This window comes from Amblyraja radiata, chromosome X (genome assembly GCF_010909765.2).
Source record: "Amblyraja radiata isolate CabotCenter1 chromosome X, sAmbRad1.1.pri, whole genome shotgun sequence".
NCBI classification, from domain to species: Eukaryota; Metazoa; Chordata; class Chondrichthyes; order Rajiformes; family Rajidae; genus Amblyraja; species Amblyraja radiata.
This window is the reverse complement of record NC_045999.1, coordinates 7,414,024-7,433,655: the sequence shown is the minus strand read 5'-3', so window position 1 is coordinate 7,433,655 and position 19,632 is coordinate 7,414,024. Positions and strand designations below refer to the sequence as shown.

General features: G+C 47.9%; 1 protein-coding gene across 1 annotated transcript in view; it reads left to right on the top strand.

Annotated features, from left to right (window-relative positions):
• unc45a (unc-45 myosin chaperone A) overlaps positions 1-19,462 on the top strand; it is a 39,032-nt gene extending 19,570 nt beyond the window's left edge. Inside the window, exons 11-20 of the mRNA XM_033014772.1 lie at positions 773-867; positions 2,577-2,718; positions 3,884-4,024; positions 7,348-7,475; positions 8,156-8,222; positions 9,896-10,009; positions 11,583-11,698; positions 12,777-12,894; positions 16,622-16,777; positions 17,280-19,462. Of these exons, the coding sequence (XP_032870663.1) occupies positions 773-867; positions 2,577-2,718; positions 3,884-4,024; positions 7,348-7,475; positions 8,156-8,222; positions 9,896-10,009; positions 11,583-11,698; positions 12,777-12,894; positions 16,622-16,777; positions 17,280-17,552 (1,350 nt within the window). The 3' untranslated portion in view covers positions 17,553-19,462. The remainder of the gene's footprint in view (positions 1-772; positions 868-2,576; positions 2,719-3,883; positions 4,025-7,347; positions 7,476-8,155; positions 8,223-9,895; positions 10,010-11,582; positions 11,699-12,776; positions 12,895-16,621; positions 16,778-17,279) is intronic.
• Positions 19,463-19,632: the final 170 nt, after the last annotated feature.

Sequence of the window (19,632 nt, the reverse complement as noted above, 5' to 3'; positions counted from 1 at the left end):
TAGAAATTAGGTGCAGGAGTAGGCCATTCGGCCCTTCGAGCCTGCACCGCCATTCAATATGATCATGGCTGATCATCCAACTCAGTATCCCGTACCTGCCTTCTCTCCATACCCTCTGATCCCCTTAGCCACAAGGGCCACATCTAACTCCCTCTTAAATATAGCCAATGAACTGGCCTCGACTACCCTCTGTGGCAGGGAGTTCCAGAGATTCACCACTCTCTGTGTGAAAAAAGTTCTTCTCATCTCGGTTTTAAAGCATTTCCCCCTTATCCTTAAGCTGTGACCCCTTGTCCTGGACTTCCCCAACATCGGGAGCAATCTTCCTGCATCTAGCCTGTCCAACCCCTTAAGAATTTTGTAAGTTTCTATAAGATCCCCTCTCAATCTCCTAAATTCTAGAGAGTATAAACCAAGTCTATCCGGTCTTTCTTCATAAGACAGTCCTGACATCCCAGGAATCAGTCTGGTGAACCTTCTCTGCACTCCCTCTATGGCAATAATGTCCTTCCTCAGATTTGGAGACCAAAACTGTACGCAATACTCCAGGTGTGGTCTCACCAAGACCCTGTACAACTGCAGTAGAACCTCCCTGCTCCTATACTCAAATCCTTTTGCTATGAAAGCTAACATACCATTCCAGCACAGTAAATAAAGTGTGTCTGGAAAGCGAATGTAAGTTGTCAGTGTCGAGGTTGTTTGGCGACGACACCTTCTGTTGACCGGGCGCTGCAGCTCAGCGTGTGGATAACGATCTGTTTCCTGTTCTCAGGGTCTATGCAAGGTGGGCTCGGCAGGGGGCACGGACTGCAGCATGAAGCAGTTTGCCGAAGGCTCAACCTGCAAGCTGGCCAAGCAGTGCCGCAGGTGAGTTGGCCGCTGACACTGTGAAGGCCGCCTTCATAAGATCATCAGACATCGGAGCGTAACGAGGCCATTCAGCCCATCGTGCCTACTCCGCCATTCGTTCATGGCTGATCTATTTTTGCTGTTCAACCCCATTCTCCTCCCTTCTCCGCGTAGCCTTTGACGCCCTTACTTATCAAGAACCCACCAATCTCCGCTTGAAAAATACCCAATGACTTGGCCTCAACCGCTATCTATGGCCATGGATTCTACAGATTCACCACCCTCTGGCTAAAGAAATTCCTCCTCAACTCCCAACCGCTTTAAAGATAGTGAGATTAGGGAGGAGTACACTGATGTTCTGGGACAGGTCGATATTAAGAAGGAGGAGTTAGGCATTTTGAAAAAATATTAAAGTCTGTAAAGCTCCACGTTTCCGTATGAGAGGGGAACATTTTTAAAGATTTGCGAGTCAGTTCTTCATACAGAGAGAGTTGTAGGTGCCTGGAATGCACTGCCAGGGGAGGGGCGGGAAGTGGATAGGACAGCAATCTTTAGACAGACACATGAACAGGTAGGGGGGGGGATAGAGGAAGACAGACTACCTGCAGGCAGACAGGATTAGTTTAAATTAGCATTGTGGTCGGCACAGGCATGGTGGGCTGAAGGGCTGGTCCTCTGCTGTACTGTTGCATGTTCAATGTTCGTTGGTCAACTTTCCCCACAGCCTCTCTCTAATCATAGAGCATAGAAACGGGCCCTTCAGCACAACTCACCCATGCTAACCAAGATGCCACATACAAGCCAGCCAGTCCCGTTTGCCCACACCACACCCGGCCCTTTATCCCACTAGGTAGACAAAAATGCTGGAGAAACTCAGCGGGTGCAGCAGCATTTATGGAGCGAAGGAAATGGGCAACGTTTCGGGCCGAAACCCTTATGCCCCTGTCCCACCTGTACGGAAACCTCTGGAGACTTTGCGCCCCACCCAAGGTTTCCGTGAGGTTGCAGGTAGTGGAAGCAGGTAGGGAGACTAACAAAAACCTCCGGGAACCGCACGGAAACCTTGGGTGGGGCGCAAAGTCTCCAGAGGTTTCCGTTCAAGTTTCCTAAGTGGGACAGGGGCATTAAGGGTTTCGGCCCGAAACGTTGCCTATTTCCTTTGCTCCATAGATGCTGCTGCACCCGGTTAATTTCTCCAGCATTTCTGTCTACCTTTGATTTTCCAGCATCTGCAGTTCCTTCTTCAGCCCTTTATCCCACTATACCTATTCTCACCGAGAAATATTTGATTGTCAGGAGTGGGAATCGAACCCACGCTTGTAGCGGAGACCGCGACCTCAAGTGGGACGACAGATGGCACAATGGGCTAAGTGTTCGGCTGGCAACCGGAAGGTAGCTGGTTCGAATCCCGCTTGGAGTGCATACTGTCGTTGTGTCCTTGGGCAAGACACTTCACCCACCTTTGCCTGTGTGTGTCCTTGGGCAAGACACTTCACCCACCTTTGCCTGTGTGTGTGGATGTAATTATGTGAAGTACTTTGGGGTCAATGCAAGTTGACTAAAAATGTGCTATATAAATAAAGAAATTTAATTTAACACAGGCCGCTCGAACCATCCTGACCACAAACTTGATAAAGGAGAGTTTGACTTGTACTTCATTCATCAAGGTGGGGGTGGGCGATACTGAAGGCAGCCTCTGATCTCACTGGTGTTTTTACCTTGCCCAGGTGGCTGTGCAATGACTCGAATCAGTCCAGCACACGGCGCTGGGCCACGGAGGGCCTGGCCTACCTGACCTTCGACGCTGATGTCAAGGAGGACTTTGTGGCTGATCAGCCTGCAATGCAAGCCATGTTTGAGCTGGCAAAGGTACGTCCCTAGTGGAGTGGTGGACACAGAGGCCCGGTGTGCATGCGTGGTTCTGCAGTTATCCCCTTTGGATTGTTCGAGTGGATTGTGACTTGTTGAACATTAAACTGAGGTGCTTGATACGTTTGGTCAGGCAGAGCAGGGTTGTAGTCTGTAGTCACCTCCAGCCAAACCTTTGCAGGTAGGTCCGTCCATAAGTGATAGGAGCAGAATGAGGCCATTTAGAAACATAGAAACCTAGAAAAAAGATGCAGGAGTAGGCCATTCGGCCCTTCGAGCCTGCACCGCCATTCAATATGATCATGGCTGATCATCCAACTCAGTATCCTGTACCTGCCTTCTCTCCATACCCCCTGATCCCTTTAGCCACAAGGGCCACATCTAACTCCCTCTTAAATATAGCCAATGAACTGTGGCCTCAACTACCTTCTGTGGCAGAGAATTTCACAGATTCACCACTCTCTGTGGGGAAAAAAAATTTGGCCCATCAAGTCTACTCTGCCATTCAATCATGGCTGATTTATCTCTCCCTCTCAACCCCATTCTCCTGCCTTCTCCCCATAACCTCTGACACCCTTCCTCATCAAGAATCTGTCAATCTCCGCCTTAAAAGTATCCATTAACCTTGCCTCCACAGCCATCTTTGGCAATGAATTCCACAGATTCACCACCCTCTGACCAAAGAAATTCCTGCCCGTCGTCTTTCTAAAGGTACGTCCTTTTATTCTGAGGTTACGGCCTCTGGTTCTCGACTCTCCCACTAGTGGAAACATCCTCTCCACATCCACTCTATCCAAGCTTTTTGCTATTCTAGGTGTTAGTTAGTGCCAGGGTGCTGCCCAACCAGGCCAGAGACGTGGGGTCCACTGACCCTCGGGTTTGGAGGAGAAACCGTTCCCCCTCCTGATTGTCTTTGACGGTCTCATTGGTGTGTGGAGACATTTAGTATTTAACTGTACTTTGGACACAGGGTGGTGAGCTTAAGGAAGGTGCTGCCAGAGAAGGTAGTTGCGGCATTTAAAAATCGTCTGGACTGGCCCATGGATAGGACAGGTTTCGATGGATGGGAGTGGGACTGGGACAAAGGTTGCCAGTGCCGTTGGGGACTGGACGCACGCGGGGGTGTGATGTGATGTGATGATCTCTCGCCTTTCTCCCTCTCCAGTCGGAAGATAAAACCGCCCTCTTTGCAGTGGCCTCCACCCTTGTCAACTGCACCAACAGCTACGACAAGGAAACTCCCGATCCACAGATGCTGGAACTAGCCAAGTACGCCAAGCAGCATGTCCCGGAGGAGCACCACAAGGTAGGGCGCAATCTTTTCAAAAAAATTCAAAAATAAACTTTATTCAAAGTAAAAGAATATGCACAATACAGGAACTGTGCAAAAATTCTCCCGGCGGCTATACACAAATTCTCCCGGCAGCTTTTTCTCCGGGCTGCCCCGTCGACCCGTCCTCGTGGCCTACCAGCGGGCGTGGAGCGCCGTTTCCTGGCGGGGACCGCCCAGCACCTCGGCTTCGGTGTCGGCACAGCGCTGGAGCGCTATTGCGGAGCGGAGCGGGCGATGCCTTGCCTGGGTCGCCGCGCTGGATCGATGCGCTGGAGCTCCGGTGAGCTGTGACCGCCGAGATCAACACCTCGGGGCTGCGGAGCGGAGCGGGCGGCGCCGACTTTAACATCGGGAGCCTGGGAGCTCCAAACCGGCGCGGCCTTGTCGGCTTCGGAAGCCGCGGTCCCCGGTTAGGAAGCGGCCGTTCCAGGTGGCCCAGCCGCTGAAAGGACTCTCCCGACGCCGGGGCAACAGCACCCGGCCAGAACGGCCAGGAACATCGGGCCTCCGTAGAGGCAATAGCGGAGGCCTCAATAGGCCTGACTTTGGGAGAACTGGGGATGGGGACTGGACATTGTGCCTTCCCCCACAGTGGTATCCATTGAGGGGGGATGATTTTTTGTGTGTAATGTGAATATGTTAGTTTGTGTCCAAGATGGCTGTCGGAAGCGCGCTTTAGCTGCCGCTGCTCTCTCTTCACATTGTGTTTTAGATTTTTTGTCTTTGGAGCGAATTCTGTCTTTAATTTGTGTATTGGTGATGTCCTTATTATTTATTTTACTCCGACTATATGTTTTTTCTCTCTTGTTAATTTTCTGTAAGGTGTCCTTGAGACTTTGAAAGGCGCCCGCAAATAAAATTTATTATTATTATTATTATTCATACACTCAATTAGTCGTTACATAGTGTTTTCACAATTTTACCCCCCCCACCCTTACCACTGATGTAGCCCCCCCCCCCCCCCCCGGGGTGATATCCCTTCCCTTGTTTTGAGGGGCGTTTCCACCACACCCTGCCCCCCAATATCCAGCTGTGGGCAGTCCATACATCGCGAAACATCCGGCATTGCCACTTTTCATTTCACTGCACATCTCGTATGTCACAGTTTAAGGATAAGTGGGAAATCTTTTAGGACCGAGATGAGGAAAACATTTTTCACACAGAGAGCGGTGAATCTGTGGTACTCTCTGCCACAGAAGGTAGTTGAGGCCAGTTCATTGGCTATATTTAAGAGGGAGTTAGATGTGGCCCTTGTGGCTAAAGGGGATCAGGGGGTATGGAGAGAAGGCAGGTACAGGATACTGAGTTGGATGATCAGCCATGATCATATTGAATGGCGGTGCAGGCTCGAAGGGCCGAATGGCCTACTCCTGCACCTATTTTCTATGTTTCTATGTGTATGTGACGAATAAACTTGACTTGACCCTAGACTGGTGCTCTCCTCCCCCCCCCCCCCCCCAGAGTCTCGGTGTTGGCTGCACCGAGCTTCAGTGCGTCCCGAAGGTCGAGGGCGATCGTGCCGTGTGCGTGTCTCGGGCAGCGTGTCTCAGAGCCAGAGGGATCTGCAAACTCCATCACCATTTATCCCCCGGTGCTTCCACACTGCTGACCCTGTGCTTCAGTGCCACTTTCTTTTCTGAACCCAGCACCTACCAATTCCCTCCTTCTAGAAGTGTGTAATCTTAGCCTTGAGCACACTCAACACTTGAGACAATAGACAATAGGAGCAGGAGTAGGCCATTCGGCCCTTTGAACCAGCACCGCCATTCAATGTGATTATGGCTGATCATCCCCAATCAGTACTCCCCATATCCCTTGACTCCGCTATCTTTAAGAGCCTTATCTAGCTCTCTCTTGTAAGCATCCAGAGAACCGGCCTCCACCGCCCTCTGAGGCAGAGAATTCCACAGACTCACCACTCTCTGTGAGAATTGAGCGCCCACAGCTCTTTGGGGTTCTGAACTCCAAATATTCTCTACCTTCTGAGCTTATGATTGTTATCTCCACCACATCTGAAATGCAGCTGACAGCATGTTTTGTCAACGCAGACGCAAGCTGAAAATAAATGTTACAAAGGGCAGGAGTAACTCAGCAGGTCAGGCAGCATCTATGGAGGACAGGAGTAGATGATGTTTCAGGTTGGGACTCTTCTTCAGACACAATCCGGAGAAGGTCGGCGTCTGAAGAAGGGTCCTGATGCAAAACATCGCACATCCATGTTCTCCGGAGATGCTGCCAGAACCGGTGAGTCAATCCAACACTTTGATTCTTGTTTCTAACAACATGTTCAAACTGCAGTGAGTTTAACAATTGATTCGGTGCTGTTCTCGTCTCCGGTGTGAGTGTGGTGTGTGCTGGTTATCTGCTTAGACGATAACATTCATGTCAAAATAAAAAATATAATATGTGTAAGGAACTGCAGATGCTGGTTTACTGCAGATAGACAGAAAATGCTGGAGTAACTCAGCAGGACATGCAGCATCTCTGGAGAGAAGGAATGGGTAACAAGATCGAGAACCTTCTTCAGACTGAGGTGTTCAGTTAAACGATCGCCGAGCGTGCGCTTGGTCTCGCCGATATATATTTGCTCCGTCATTTCAAGTCAAGAGAGTTTATTGTCATGTGTCCCAGATAGGACAATGAAATTCTTGCTTGCTGCAGCACAACAGAGGATACAATATATATATATATATTCCATTAGTTAAATTATGAGTGAATATTTGATGAAATGAAAGAATTGTAACAAGTGTATTCTGAGTGATTTGATATGGGTAGTTAGAGGAAATACAGGCTAACTACAGACTTGTCCCCAGTCTACGTAGTATAGTGTAGTGTATGGTGATTTCTGGTTGGTAGGTCGAAGGGCCTGTTTCCACGCTGTATCTCTAAACTAAACTGCCACAGCCAGACATAAAAACAGTTTTTATCCACGAGTAGTTGCTCTACTCAACAGCCAAAAATCTGTAGCCTCCCTTTGATCTGGTATTTTGTTGGTTCACATGTTTGATCAATGGTGTTTTATCATTAATGTTTTATTATTATTAATGTTTAGTGTTACTGTCACTGTATGTCATGTTGTTACTTGTGGGCGGAGCACCAAGGCAAATTCCTTGTATGTGAATACTTGGCCAATAGACTTACTTACTTACTAAACTAAACCATAATTTTTCACATTGTAAAATCAAACATCCTACATATCATGTTAAATAGTGTTAGGATTATTTTTCTTTATAACTGTGGTTGCCTAGAAAATTGAAAGCAGATTCAACAATGCGGTGACATTTTCTGGAATGCAGGATAAACGCAAGTATGTGGGGAAACGGATTGGGAAGCTGCTGAAGACGGGCGTGGTTTCCGCACTGGTGTGCATGGCAAAGAGAGACAGCCCAGCTCTGACCGATTCATGCAAGGAGATGATTGCTCGGTGAGTATGATCAGCAGTTGCTCCATACATTGACACACAGGGCAATGTATCGATTGCTGTTTCATGGCCAGGTAATTGACATTTGGCCCATTGGGTCCTATGAGGTATTTGAGGCCAAACTTGACCAAGATACTCCATAACCAGGGGCCACAGTCTTAGAATAAAGGGAAGGCCATTTAAGACTGAGGTGAGAAAAAACGTCTTCACCCAGAGAGTTGTGAATTTGTGGAATTCCCTGCCACAGTGGAGGCCAAATCACTGGATGGATTTAAGAGAGAGTTAGATAGAGCTCTAGGGGCTAGTGGAATCAAGGGATATGGGGAGAAGGCAGGCACGGGTTATTGATTGGGGACGATCAGCCATGATCACAATAAATGGCAGTGCTGGCTCGAAGGGCCGAATGGCCTCCTCCTGCACCTATTTTATGCCTTATTCTCTGAACCTGTGCAGCGGATGGGGAGAACAATCGATCGCTGGTGCTTTCTCATTACACAAGTGAAGTACATACACATAGTGAAATTATTTTCTTACAGTCCTGTAGAGTATTGCCACACCCAAGCACATCCCTGATTAGCAATTGTACAGAAATAGTCAGCTGAGCCCGCATGCAAGAGGCTCCATGAAACAGCAGAACATACAGCCCGGCGTAACTGATGGCTCCAACCCTCTCTGTATTCCAGGGTGTTCCTGGCTCTGGTGGAGGCCCCAGAGGACCGTGGAGTTGTGGTAGCTCAGGGAGGAGGGAAGGTGAGTGAGCCGGCTTTTATTCTGTGGGACTGTCGGGATAAGGACGGTGAAGGTGACGGTGGGAATGCAACGGGCTGTCTGACAAGAGTTGATTTTCACTTCCGAATGCGCCCTCTGGTGTTGGGAAGCAAGGCCACAAGGAGCCACAGCCCTGGAATATCAGACAACGAACTGCCCATACATCCCAACGATGTGTCGACAAGTTAGTGAAGGTTACTCCAATGTGACAGGAATCTACCGCCCACAGTAGTCTTGGTATGTGGCTGTGTTTTTTGGTCGAAACCCTTCTTCAGACTGATGTAGGGTGGGGGTGGGCGTGGAGAAGAAAGGAGAAAGGAGAAAGGAAGAGGAGGAGCCCGAGGGCTGAGGGAGAGCTGAGAAGGGGAGGAGACAGCAAGGGCTACATTTTTTGGCCGAAACCCTTCATCAGCCCGAAACGTTGCCTATTTCCTTCGCTCCATAGATGCTGCTGCACCCACTGAGTTTCTCCAGCATTTTTGTCAGTCTTGATATGTGATCAGCCATGATCACGTTGAATGACGGTGCTGCCTCGAAGGGCCGAATGGCCTTCTCCTGCACCTATTGTCTATTGTCTATTGATAAGTGTTTAATTGACAATAAGATAGAAATTCCAGCATAGAAATGAACCTCATCCCATTTGGTCCATGTCAGGGTTTATGCTGCACAATGGTATCTTCGCATCTCCCTATCTCAGGTTTAAAATATATATTCCATTGATTTCTCCCTCACGTCTTTATTCTGCTTTCACATAAATCAAGGGCAGCACAGTGGAGTAGCGGTAGAGTTGTTCCCTCGGCTGTACTGAGTTTGTACTGTCTCCCTGTGACCGCGTGGGTAAAGGTTTGTGGGTTAATTGGCTTTGGTAAAAATGATAAATTGTCCCCAGTGTGTAGGATAGTGTTGGAGTACAGGGCTTGGTGGGCCGAAGGGCCTGTTTCCGCGACCTATCTCCAAAGTCTAAAGCAAATCAAACTCTGCCATTCCCCTCGAAGCTCATTGTAAGTGCAGGTACCGTTTACTCATCTAATCAGATTGATTAGACTTGCTAGTCCCTAGTTTTGGACTCAATGGAAACATCGGTGGAATGGCCCCCAGGCAATTGCCTGGGATCAGTGGCTAATTATAGCGTCACCCCTGTCGCTGTGAATTGCTGGAACTGTATTGTTGGTTCGGAGCTTCGGAGACTCTGGCCGCAGGCCCGGTGGACGGTGACATCGGGAGCTCGCGGGTCCCTAGTGGGAGACCGCTTTCCGGAGCTCCCGCAACGGCAACTTCTCCCACTCGAATTCGCGGGGTTGAAAACAACCCGGAGCGGGGCCTTACAACGCCCGGCGTGGCTTTAACGGCCGCGGGACTTGCCATCGCCTGCCGGGGGCTCCAACATCAAGATCCGGAGCAGGGCCTTACATCGCCCGGCGCGGGACTTGCCATCGACCGCCGGGGGCTCCAACATCGGGAGAAGAATGGAAAACAGGGGAGAGACATTGACTTTGCCTTCCATCACAGTGAGGAGGAGATTCACTGTGATGGATGTTTGTGTAAATTATGTGTCTTGTTAATTGTTCCTTCTTGTTGTATGACTGCAGAAAACAAATTTTGTTTGAACTTCATTTGAGGTTCAAATGACAATAAACGGTATTGTATTCTCACAGGCATTGCTCCCTCTGGCATCAGAGGGCACTGAGGTTGGAAAGACCAAGGCTGCCCAGGCACTGGCAAAGATCACAATCACTTCAAATCCAGAGATTGCTTTTCCTGGAGAAAGAGTAAGTGCAGAGGATTTACTTCCAAAGGGTTTTATCTCTTGTTTTACATTTTTCACAATTAATTGCACTTTTCTCAACTTTAAATATTCAGCATAAGTGCACCTGGACTACCCTAGCCAAAGTCTGTTGCCGCACATCCGAGTCATAAATTCATAATCCACAGGAGCAGAAGTGGGCCATTCAGCCCATTGAGTCGACTCTGCCATTCCATCATGGCTGATCTACTGTTCCCCCTCAACCCCATTCTACAGGGAGAGGTTGGGCAGGCTAGGACTTTATTCCCTGGAGGGCGGGAGGCTGAGGGGTGATCTTACAGAGGATGTGTAAGATTATGAGGGGAATAGACAGGGTGAATGTGCGGAGTTTTTTACCCAGCGAAAGGGAATCAAGAACCAGCGGGCATAGATTTAAGACGGAAGGAGTAAGATTTAATAGGAACCTGAGGGGAAACTTTTTCACTCAGAGGGTGATGGGCATATGGAATGTCTAAGAAGGAACTGCAGATGCTGGAAAATCGAATGTAGACAAAAATGCTGGAGAAACTCAGCAGGTGAGGCAGCATCTATGGAGCAAAGGAAATTGCTCCATAGATGCTGCCTCACCTGCTGAGTTTCTCCAGCATTTTTGTCTACCTGGGCACCTCCACCCTCCCATCCTCGCCACTTTCTACAGAAGCACAATTGAGTCGGTCATGACCAGCTGCATCTCTACGCGGTGCGGCAGCTGTACAGCTGCGGACTGGAAGTGCCTTCAGAGAGTGGTGAGGACAGCGGAAAAAATCATTGGGACTTCTCTTCCTTCAATCATGGACATGGGGTACAAGCGCTGTCTGATTAGAGCTAAGGGCATTACCAGAGCCCCCACACACCCACAATTCGGACTGTTTATACTGCTTAACTCTGGGAGGAGGTACCGCAGCATGAAGAGCGGGACAACCAGGTTCTGCAACAGCTTCATCCCCCAGGCCATAAGATTACTGAACAATCAACAAAACCGAGGCTAGAACTTTTAAAATATCGACACTTTTAAAAAAAAAAAACTTTTTATATATATTTATTTTACAGAACCATGCACATGAGGCATTTTTATGGACGCACCTAGCACTTTTACTTTTACTATTTACCTGATTGGAGAGTCAAATGCAACGAAATTTCGTTCAAGGTACACTGTGTCTAGGTGTATATCTGAATGACAATAAAGTTTTCATTCATTCAAATGGAATGACTGTCAGCGGAGGTAGTTGGGGCAAATGCTATAACAACATTTAAAAGACACTTGAACGTGCTTAGCTAGAAATTGCTTGGAAGAAAATTGGCTAAACGCAGGCAAGTGAGACCTAATGTAGATGGGGCATCCTGGTTGGCATGGGCAAGGTGGGCTGTTTCCATGCTGTATGAATCCATTGACTCTAATAGTGTATAAAGTGTTCTGACTCCCCTTATCGCATACATGTCTAAGCTAGTGGCAAGCATGTCACACTGGTGCAATGGAAGGTACTGTACCGAGGTTGGCGGCTGAGGCATTGGAATTGGTCACAGACTAAACTGTCTCCTTTTGGTCTCTGCATTGCCAGGTTTACGAGGTTATCCGACCCCTCGTTAGCCTCTTGCACCTTGAGTGTACGGGGCTGCAGAACTTTGAGTCGCTGATGGCGTTGACCAACTTGGCTGGAATCAGTGAGAGGTTGAGGTGAGTGTCTCCCTCAGTAACTCCACGCGGACAAGCACCTGTAGTCAGGATCGAACCTGAGTCTCTAGCGCTGTAAGACAACACCTCTACCGCTGCGCCAGCGTGCCGCCCTTATAGACAATAGACAATAGGTGCAGGAGTAGGCCATTTGGCCCTTCGAGCCAGCACCGCCATTCAATGTGATCATGGCTGATCATCCCCAATCAGTACCCCGTTCCTGCCTTCACCCCATATCCTCTGACTCCGCTATTTTTAAGAGCCCTATCCAGCTCTCTCTTGAAAGCATCCAGAGAATCTGCCTCCACCGCCCTCGGAGACGAGGAAACAGCTTTTCTCACAGAGAGTGGTGAGTCTGTGGAATTCTCTGCCTCAGAGAATTCCACAGACTCACCACTCTCTGTGAGAAAAAGTGTTTCCTCGTCTCCGTTCAAAATGGCTTACTAAACTGTGTGTGGCCCCTGGTTCTGGACTCCCCCAACATCGCGAACATGTTTCTTGCCTCTAGCGTGTCTAAGCCCTTAACAATCTTATATGTTTCAATGAGACACCCTCTCATCCTTCTAAACTCCAGAGTGTACAAGCCCAGCTGCTCCATTCTATCAGCATATGACAGTCCCGCCATCCCGGGAATTAACCTTGTAAACCTACGCTGCACTCCCTCAATAGCAAGAATGTCCTTCCTCAAATTAGGGGACTCACATACACTTATATGTGAGTCCCACCTGCCAGTGTTTAGCCCATATCCTTCCAAATCTTTCCTATCCATGTTCCTGCCAAAATGTCTTTTAAATCTTGTTAAAGAGCCATTTGAAACCCGAATCCATCTTAGTTCAGGCTGGTGTTTCATTTGACCAGGTTGCAATCGTGCTATCACTTACTGCCACTTGAACCTTAATAACATCATCTGACTGCATCCATGTCGCCACTCACCTGCTGTAGTAAACCATCAGAAACACGCTGGTGTCTTCTGACAATTTCTACTTGGACACTGGAATGATTCCTGAACCCACTATGTTCTGATTTAGGTGAGGGTTCTTCGATTAGTCAAGGCTGATTAATCTTTTGACTTTTTGTTTAGGCAGAAGATAATTATGGAAAAAGCAGTACCAATGATTGAGAGCTACATGTTTGAAGACCACGAGATGATACGACTGGCAGCGACAGAGTGCATGTGTAACATGGTCCTGAGTGAAAAGGTGAGTGGCCTCTGGGGTCTCTCAGGTGTTGTCGTTGTGTCATAACAACGGGATTGACGGCCCCGTCGACCCTTTCTGCAGGTAAATGGGCCATCACGGTACGGACGGCAGTCACATGGGACGTCCCGGTTACAGGTACTCAGTGTGAAGAAGGGTCCTGACCCAAAACATCATCTGTCCATTCCCCCCACAGATGCAGCCTGACCCCTGAGTTCCTCCAGCACTTTGTGTTTTGTTCAGGATTCCATTGTCTGCGGTTTCTTGTGCCCCCATTCCAACGTGGTTGACTTTGGAGTGGTCTTCCAAGCCAATCAGACTTTGGAGCCAATTCCGTCTGTGGAATTCTCTGCCTCGGAGGGCGGTGGAGGCAGGTTCTCTGGATGCTTTCAAGAGAGAGCTAGATAGGGCTCTTAGAAATAGCAGAGTCAGGGGATATGGGGAGAAGGCAGGAACGGGGTACTGATTGGGGATGATCAGCCATGATCACATTGAATGGCGGTGCTGGCTTGAAGGGCCGAATGGCCTACTCCTGCACCTATTGTCTGTCGTTATTTTGTTGATGATTCCAGCGTCTGGAGTTTCTCGTTCCCCTGGTACTGTCCCCACTGACTTGGCTGAACTCATGCAGGAAGGGGGGAGGGGGTAACTGCAACAGCCAGACCTACCAGACCAATGCCTGGCTCAGTCCATTGTCCCAGTGAAAGTGCAAGGCTATGGGTGTTGCAATCACAATGGTGATACAATTGATGAAGCAATGAGAACTGACCTGAATTGCATAACCAGCAGAATACAAAGAGAACATGCTGGAGATATTGAACAATTTATTTTCTTCGGTATTCACCAAGGAGAAGGATATTGAATTATGTGAGGTAAGGGAAACAAGTAAAGTAGCTATGGAAAGAAGAGGAAGTACTGACACTTTTGTGAAATATAAAAGTGCATAAGTCTCCAGGCCCGGACAGGATATTCCCTAGGACATTGAGGGAAGTTAGTGTAGAAATAGCAGGGGCTATGACAGAAATATTTCAAATGTCATTAGAAACGGGAATAGTGCCGGTGGATTGGCGTATTGCACATGTTGTTCCATTGTTTAAAAAGGGGTCTAAGAGTAAACCTAGCAATTATAGACCTGTTAGTTTGACGTCAGTGGTGGGCAAATTAATGGAAAGGATACTTAGAGATAATATATATAAGCATCTGGATAAACAGGGTCTGATTAGGAACAGTCAACATGGATTTGTGCCTGGAAGGTCGTGTTTGACTAATCTTCTTGAATTTTTTGAAGAGGTTACTCGAGAAATTGATGAGGGTAAAGCAGTGGATGTTGTATATATGGACTTCAGTAAGGCCTTTGACAAGGTTCCTCACGGAAGGTTGGTTAAGAAGGTTCAATTGTTGGGTATTAATGGTGGAGTAGCAAGATGGATTCAACAGTGGCTGAATGGGGGATGCCAGAGAGTAATGGTGGATGGTTGTTTGTCAGGTTGGAAGCCAGTGACTAGTGGGGTGCCACAGGGATCTGTGTTGGGTCCACTGTTGTTTGTCATGTACATCAATGATCTGGATGATGGTGTGGTAAATTGGATTAGTAAGTATGCCGATGATACTAAGATAGGAGGGGTTGTGGATAATGAAATAGATTTTCAAAGTCTACAGAGAGATTTATGCCAGTTGGAAGAGTGGGCTGAAAGATGGCAGATGGAGTTTAATGCTGGTAAGTGTGAGGTGCTACATCTTGGCAGGACAAATCAAAATAGGAAGTACATGGTAAATGGTAGGGAATTGAAGAATGCAGGTGAACAGAGGGATCTGGGAATAACTGTGCACAGTTCCCTGAAAGTGGAATCTCATGTAGATAGGGTGGTAAAGAAAGCTTTTGGTGTGCTGGCCTTTATAAATCAGAGCATTGAGTATAGAAGTTGGGATGTAATGTTAAAATTGTACAAGGCATTGGTGAGGCCAATTCTGGAGTATGGTGTACAATTTTGGTCGCCTAATTATAGGAAGGACGTCAACAAAATAGAGAGAGTACAGAGGAGATTTACTAGAATGTTGCCTGGGTTTCAGCAACTAAGTTACAGAGAAAGGTTGAACAAGTTAGGGCTTTATTCTTTGGAGCGCAGAAGGTTAAGGGGGGACTTGATAGAGGTCTTTAAAATGATGAGAGGGATAGACAGAGTTGAAGTGGATAAGCTTTTCCCACTGAGAGTAGGGAAGATTCAAACAAGGGGACATGACTTGAGAATTAAGGGACAGAAGTTTAGGGGTAACATGAGGGGGAACTTCTTTACTCAGAGAGTGGTGGCTGTGTGGAATGAGCTTCCAGTGAAGGTGGTGGAGGCAGGTTCGTTTTTATCATTTAAAAATAAATTGGATAGTTATATGGACGGGAAAGGAATGGAGGGTTATGGTCTGAGCGCAGGTATATGGGACTAGGGGAGAATACGTGTTCGGCACGGACTAGAAGGGTCGAGATGGCCTGTTTCCGTGCTGTAATTGTTATATGGTTATACACAAATGAATGAATAATACTTTATCATTTGGAGTAACTCAGCGGGTCAGGCAGCTTCTCTGGTGAACGTGGATGGATGACGTTTCGGGTTGGGATTCTTCTTCAGACCTGAAGCTAGGGTCAGGGTTAAGAAAGGTCCGGACCTGAAACGTCACCTATCCATGTTCTCAAGGGATGCTGCCTGACCCGCTAGGTACTCCAGCACTTTGTGTCTTTCCTTGGTAAACCAGCAGCTGCCGTTCCTTGTCTTTACCTGCAGGAGATACTCAGTTGGTCAAACATCATCTGTGGATTAAGAAACCGGTAACATATAAGGTTTATGACCCTCACATTGGAACAGGGAATGTTGTCCATCTGAAATGCTGACTGATTTCTCTCTCCACAGAGGCTGTCTGACCTGCTGAGTAACTTCAGTATATTCTGTTTTCATTTCCAGCATCTGCATTTTTTTTTTGGGGGGGGGTTTTAGTAACTAGCTAAAATATTGAGTAAGATAGACACAAAAAGAGTAACTCAGCGGGACAGGCAACATCTCTGGAGAGAAGGAACGGGTGACGTTTCGGGTCGAGACCCAAAAATTGAGTAAGTCTGAAAATGCTCCTGACAGGAAACATCACCTGTCCAGTTTGTCCAGAAATCCATAAATCAGAAACACTGAGTTACTCCAGCACTTTGTGTCTTTTTTAGTAAAGCATGGAGGGGAATAGCATTTTCTTCTGTCTGTAAAAATTTGATGGAATGGATTGATTGTCACGGTGGCGCAGCGGTGGAGTTGCTGCCTTACAGCGAACGCAGCGCCGGAGACCCGGGTTCGATCCCGACTACGGGCGCTGTCTTTACGGAGTTTGTACGTTCTCCCCGTGACCTGCGTGGGTTTTTCTCCGAGAGCCTCGGTTTCCTCCCACACTCCAAAGACGTACAGGTTGGTAGGTTAATTGACTTGGTAAATGTAAAATTATCCCTAGTGGGTGTAGGATAGTGTTAACGTGCGGGGATTGCTGGCCCGGTGGGCCTGTTTCCGCCGCGCTGTATCTCTAAACATAACCTAAAGGTATAGCAATTAAACGCCCTTTGGCCCACTGAGTCCATGCTGATCATCAATCACCCATTCGCACAAATTCTATGTTAACCCGCTTGCTCCTTGTTTAGATGGGAAAGGAATATTTATTTGCTGCTGACCGACTTCTTTGTCGCTCCCTTTGTGTGTGGTCTCAGGTGCAGGAGATGTTCCTGGCCGAGGGCTCGGATCGGCTGAAGCTCCTGGTGCTGTACAGTGGCGAGGAGGAGGAGAAGCTGAGGTGTGCCGCCGCGGGCGCTGTGGCCTTCCTGACCTCGCTGCAGCCAAAACTCTGCACCAAGCTGACACAGGTGGTGAGTACCTCCGGCACTCTCCCCTGCTCACTGAACCTCTGCATACCGCCCCTGCTCACTGCTGCACACCAGCTCACTAGATCTCAGCATACCCTCCCCCCCCCCCCCCCCCCCCCGGCGATCAGACAAACGGCACAGCGGTAGAGATGCTGCCCTACAGCGCCAGAGACCCTGGTTCGATCGTGACTGCTGGTGATGTTGGAACGTTCCCCCTGTGACTGTGTGGGTTTTCTCCGGGTGCTCCTGTTTCCTCCCACACGCCAAAGATGTAGGTTAATTGGCTTCTGTAAATTGCCCCTATCGTGTAGGACAGTGCCAGTATACGGAGTGGTCACTAGTCGGCACAGACTCGGTGGGCCGAAGGGCCTGTTTCCACGCTGTATGTCTAAAGTCTAAAGATGTCCACCTGGACTATGCGAGATGTACCTTGCAGCGTTCTGTTTGTTGTTGCAGCGTTCTGTTTTGTTATTACGCTTTGTCTCTCCTTCCCCCCCCCCGGCAGACCAGCCACTGGCTGGAGATCCTGCAGGCGCTGGTGCTGAGCCCCAACGTGGACCTGCAGCATCGCGGCGCCGCCATCACCCTCAACCTGATGAACGCCGACCGGGAGCTCGCCGCGCTGCTCATGGACTCGGAGATGATGGAGATCATGTCCACGCTGGCCAAGGACGGCGACGAGAAGAAATCCAAAGCGTCGGCTACTGCCAAGGACTGCCTGAAGCGGGCGGTGGAGTACAGGCTCATTAAACCCAGCGAGGAGGGGAGCAGCCCCTAGTGGGAGCAAGGGCAGGACGTAGCGGGGATCTTGCAGCTCAGAAACACTTGCACTATGCTCTTCACTGCAAACCTGTGACCTCTGGATGAATAATCTGTCCCACATTATGCCTGTTGATAACATACTGCTACTGAATATTGCAATGGCAGCCCTTTACTGTTTGCAGAGTTGAACCCTGCAAGGGAGCTCAGTCTTATGACACGGCATAATTGATTTACACGAGGTGTTGCAGGATTTTTCTGTGCTGTCACTTTACCAAAGTCTGATCTCTCCAGTGGTACAACACAACAGTTGAGTCTTTCTACACCGGTTTCTGGGCATCCTGCCGTGCCCCGATCGGCACATTCAGCCAGTCACTGCAGCTGATAGTGATACGGAGATGTCTGGTAGGGCAGAGACACTTGCTCCATCGGGCAAATGAGGAAAAAGTCATCTAAGGCAATTCAAACCAGTCTAGTTTCTCCCAGCCTGAAATCTCCAGATTCCTCTCAGGGATGGGTTGTCAGCACTCCAGCGGGCAATGTGCTTCAGAGATTCTCTCTGGGAAAAGAACCATCGAATCCAATCTAGTCTAGCATAGTTAGTTTAATACCGAATGTGAACTTGTTTATTATCTGCATTCATGTAATTTTGCATATTCTAAAGAAACAATAATCAGGGGATCTTAAATCACATTAGAAACTGGGGTAGAAACACACAAGCATCTGATTACTGAAGAAGGGTGCTGACCCGAAACATCCTTTTTCTTCAGAGATGCTGCCTGACCCACTGAGCTACTCCAGTACTTTGTGTCTACATCTGATAATAGCGCCTGGATTAGGCAACCATGCATAATGGTCAAAGATGCTTGAAAGCTTACCATTCCTATGGAACCAGTAACCCAATGGCTTTGAGAAAACCACCCAAAAAATTGTAGTGTTTCATGAAAGGACCATGTTGCTGATAACTTAGGAATTCTCCACTGGCCTCAGAATGTTCTAATTATGAATTTAATTTACAGATCTAGAAGTTTCCATGCATTAATGTTAATTGAACCTTAAAATTGTACGTGTAATGATAATTGGATGTGGAGACATTTGTATTGGAAAATTTAGCGTGAAGTAAATTTGGATATTCGGCTTTGAACGATCTGCTTCAGCTTGTGGTCAGTGAAAGAGAGTGGGCAGAGTTTAGGTGTTAGGATGGTTAACCTGCAGGAGATAGAAACGTAAAGAGATGTGATGGGGTTGGGACGAGCATTTGCAGAACAACCCAACAATGTAATGGCCACTTCCAGCAGATGATGTGAAATGAAATAATTTGACATGATCAATATTTTTTCTTGATACACTGCCTCTATAACTCATTGCCCTTCAAGGCTAGGCACATATTCTCCAGAGGCAGAGTGCTTTTAGGACATAAGGACTATTTAATCAGTGTATGAGCTGTTCTTTTGTAATTGTTCTTGAACCTGGTCCAAATAGCTGACATGATAAAATGTATAACTGAATGAATGAGCAGCGAGGTTTGTGGACTGTAAGAGATGCAAGTTCTGGTCTCTTAGGATTAGTTGTGGAATTGAAATTCAGGTGATGGTAAACATGGAAGTACAGGAATTCATTTTTAAAACATATAATCGTGGTTCATAAATCTAGCCTTGACCATTCTAAATTGGTACTTGGACCTGAAATGTCAATAGTCAATAGAAATGTCTCTAGATGCTGCCCAACCTGCTGAGTTCCTCCAGCACTTTGTGTTTTACTCGACATTCTAGCATCTGCTGTTCCTTGTGTATGTTTCACATTGCCTTTTCTTACTTTGTGTTCTTTTTCAGTTGTAAAACTGTTATTTTGTTATGTAATCATTCCACTTGCCAACGAGCTGCCCCCACTTAAGTGAATACCCACCAATAAAGCCACTTGTATTTGTTATTATGTTTGGATGAATTTGGATAATATAAGTGCAGGGCAATAGTTGACAGAGAGAAGCTGGGCAGGAGGGCGTCCCTTCTCAACATGGCGGCGGTCGAGCCCGCCCTGGGCGCGGCGGCCGCTGGGAGTGAGGGCGGTCCTTCTCAACATGGTGGCGGTCTCACCCGCCC